Source organism: Aplysia californica, unplaced genomic scaffold (assembly GCF_000002075.1).
Source record: "Aplysia californica isolate F4 #8 unplaced genomic scaffold, AplCal3.0 scaffold00080, whole genome shotgun sequence".
NCBI classification, from domain to species: domain Eukaryota; kingdom Metazoa; phylum Mollusca; class Gastropoda; order Aplysiida; family Aplysiidae; genus Aplysia; species Aplysia californica.
The window spans coordinates 1226435-1228934 of record NW_004797350.1 but is presented as its reverse complement, the minus strand read 5'-3'; the positions used below and the strand labels follow the sequence as shown (position 1 = coordinate 1228934).

The following is a 2500-nucleotide window of genomic DNA, read 5'->3' as shown; positions in this document are numbered from 1 at the left end:
GTGTATGTGTTACGCGTATTCAACCCACTTGAAGGTTAGGTGAACCCGCGTATGAAACGGGCCGGATTCAGAACTCCAACAAGGTTAAAAACCAGTGTCCTAATTTTAATTATCTAAATTGTATCGAAGGGGGGGCGTAATACACTTAAGATAGATTTAAAAGTCTCAAATAAGCACAGAGAGGTTTAGTCCTGAGGACTGACCTGTGCCATGCTGGAGAACACAGGCGAGCCGCCGTCAAACACTCGGACCTCGACTCGGTACGTGTGAGCTTCTGTGTCAAAGTCCAGCTTCCTCTTCAACGTGGCTTGACCATTGGTGCTGTCCACTTCAATCACATCGGTGTCACCTGGAGGGGGTGGAGAAAAAGTGAGGCGGGGGAGGGGGGAGGGGCGGTTGAGAGGGGGGGGGGGGAGAACTTTAAAACCTAAGTATAACTCTCCCCCCCCCCCCCCCATTCTTCACTCATCTTGGCTCGTCACGACGACTAGCTGCGACACTTCATTACCTTAGAATTATAAAGTTCTATCTGACATTTTAACCGTTTTGAGTTACTGAGACTACGAGGTCAGAAACCAAATGTTCTATCTGCTCTACCAAAATTGTAAGAAGATTCAGAGTCGTTATCAAGCTATTCAAAGAATTGCATTCGAAAAAGCATAACATGTTGTGCAACTCAAAAACTTTGACGTTAAATTTCTCAAAAACTAGGTACTGAGCAAAATGAACTTTGTAATTCTGAGGTAGCAACTTTTCTGAACCCCACGACAATCCAGGATCAAGGTCAAGCAGGGGTTTGTGATAACCGAGGATCTAGGTCACGCTGAGGTTTATGCACAAATGAGTGACATATAAAATAGAGTGGTTTTCTGGGTGTTTTTTTTTTTTAAAGTACAGATGTTTTCGCTTTTGATATATACTCGTTTCGACAGCAAGGATGCAGATTTATCTCTGTCGCTCACCAGGTGAATGTCTCGATCGCCAAGTGCAGAGTTTCGAGGTTCGAATCTAAGTCATGCCCCACAAATCTGTCCCTTTTTTTCTGAAATATTTCCAACTCGGTCTCGTTTTCTGCTTGGGTCTAAGTCCTTGTTTTAATAATGACATACGCTCTATCTAATTAACAGAGCATCACAATTTTAAGATTTGAAAAATATCATAGACATAGAAGAATCAGTTAAAGTGAAAAAAAACAACAACAATCTAAACGTAGTATCAATATTTTTCTTCTAGATTACTCTCGAGAAAACATTTCGCCCAACCTACTATACGATTACGATAAAACTCTACATTTCCCGTTAGCTCCTACAACTGAGCGTTCAGCTAAAGGATCGGTATCTTGAGTTTCCAGAAGTGTCCCCACACATTTCAGGACCGACTCCTTAATAATATAAAGTGATGTCAAAGTAAATATTTTACTATCAAATTATTTCATGACACTGTGGATAACTCACCGTGTGTTGTTGGCAGGTGGTCTGGTGTGGTGTGCTTCTCCTTTCCTACCAAACATTTACCGTTCATATCACTCCTCCTTCGTTTCTTGTGTTTGTTACTCTCTTGTAACACCTCTAATCCTCGACACTTATATGACCTTATTTCCGGGCAAGTGCCATAACACTCTTACGAAAAGTGAGGATGTCTCACCTGAAACCACTTGGTAGAAGACGTCGCCACCCGACCCAGTATCTATATCTGAGCAGGTAAAGCTTGCGATCTGCGTCCCCACAACTGCCTCTTCGGTGAGTGAACCTAGGATGGTGTAGGGGTTGCATGTCTGGGGATTGGGAGGGGAGAGTGGGATGGGAGGGGAAGAGGCCATAGAGAGGTTACTGCAGACATATTATTATTATTGTATTTCATAGATAATATATATATGCGTGTGTGTGTGTGTGTGTGTGTGTGTGTGTGTGTGTGTGTGTGTGTGTGTGCGTGTGAGTGTGTGTGTGTGAGTGTGTGCGTGTGAGAGAGAGTTTATGTGTTTGTGTGTGTGTGTGTGTGTGTGTGTGTGTGTGTGTGTGTGTGTGTCTGTGTGTCTGTGTTTGTCAGTGTGTGAACAAACACCTATACAATTAAAAAACGAACCCCCCAAAAAAGAACAAAAAAACCGAACACACACACAATACAAACAAATGAACACACACACAATACCAACAAACGTACACACACCTACACAAATAATCCAATAAACAAAGCCATACAGCACAGATTCACGACGTACCGGCGCGTTGTCGTTGACATCTCTCACCCTGACCGTCAGACGACGCGTCTGTCTTTTCCCGCCAAGATCTCTGGCCTGGACAGAGAGCCTGTAGGTCCGAGTGCCCAGGTCATAGTCCAGTGGCTGGACAAGGAGAAACTCGCACGTGGAACCCGCCACGGCGAAACGACGCTCGAAGTTACCAGCTGAACAGCAGGGAAAAAAGCGACGATTAGAAATAGTTGTGTTTGTGAAAGTGACAACGATACATTTTAGTCAGTTTTAGTAGATGTTTTACAGCGC

General features: G+C 43.7%; 1 protein-coding gene across 3 annotated transcripts in view; it reads right to left on the bottom strand.

The window, feature by feature from the left end:
• LOC101847026 (cadherin-23) overlaps positions 1 to 2500 on the bottom strand; it is a 51268-nt gene that overhangs the window by 45181 nt on the left and 3587 nt on the right. For all 3 annotated transcript variants that reach the window (XM_005094362.3, XM_005094363.3, XM_035968757.1), the window contains 3 exons: positions 2219 to 2403; positions 1645 to 1774; positions 204 to 349 (listed from right to left, as the gene is read on the bottom strand). In XM_005094362.3, the coding sequence (XP_005094419.1) occupies positions 204 to 349; positions 1645 to 1774; positions 2219 to 2403 (461 nt within the window). The remainder of the gene's footprint in view (positions 1 to 203; positions 350 to 1644; positions 1775 to 2218; positions 2404 to 2500) is intronic.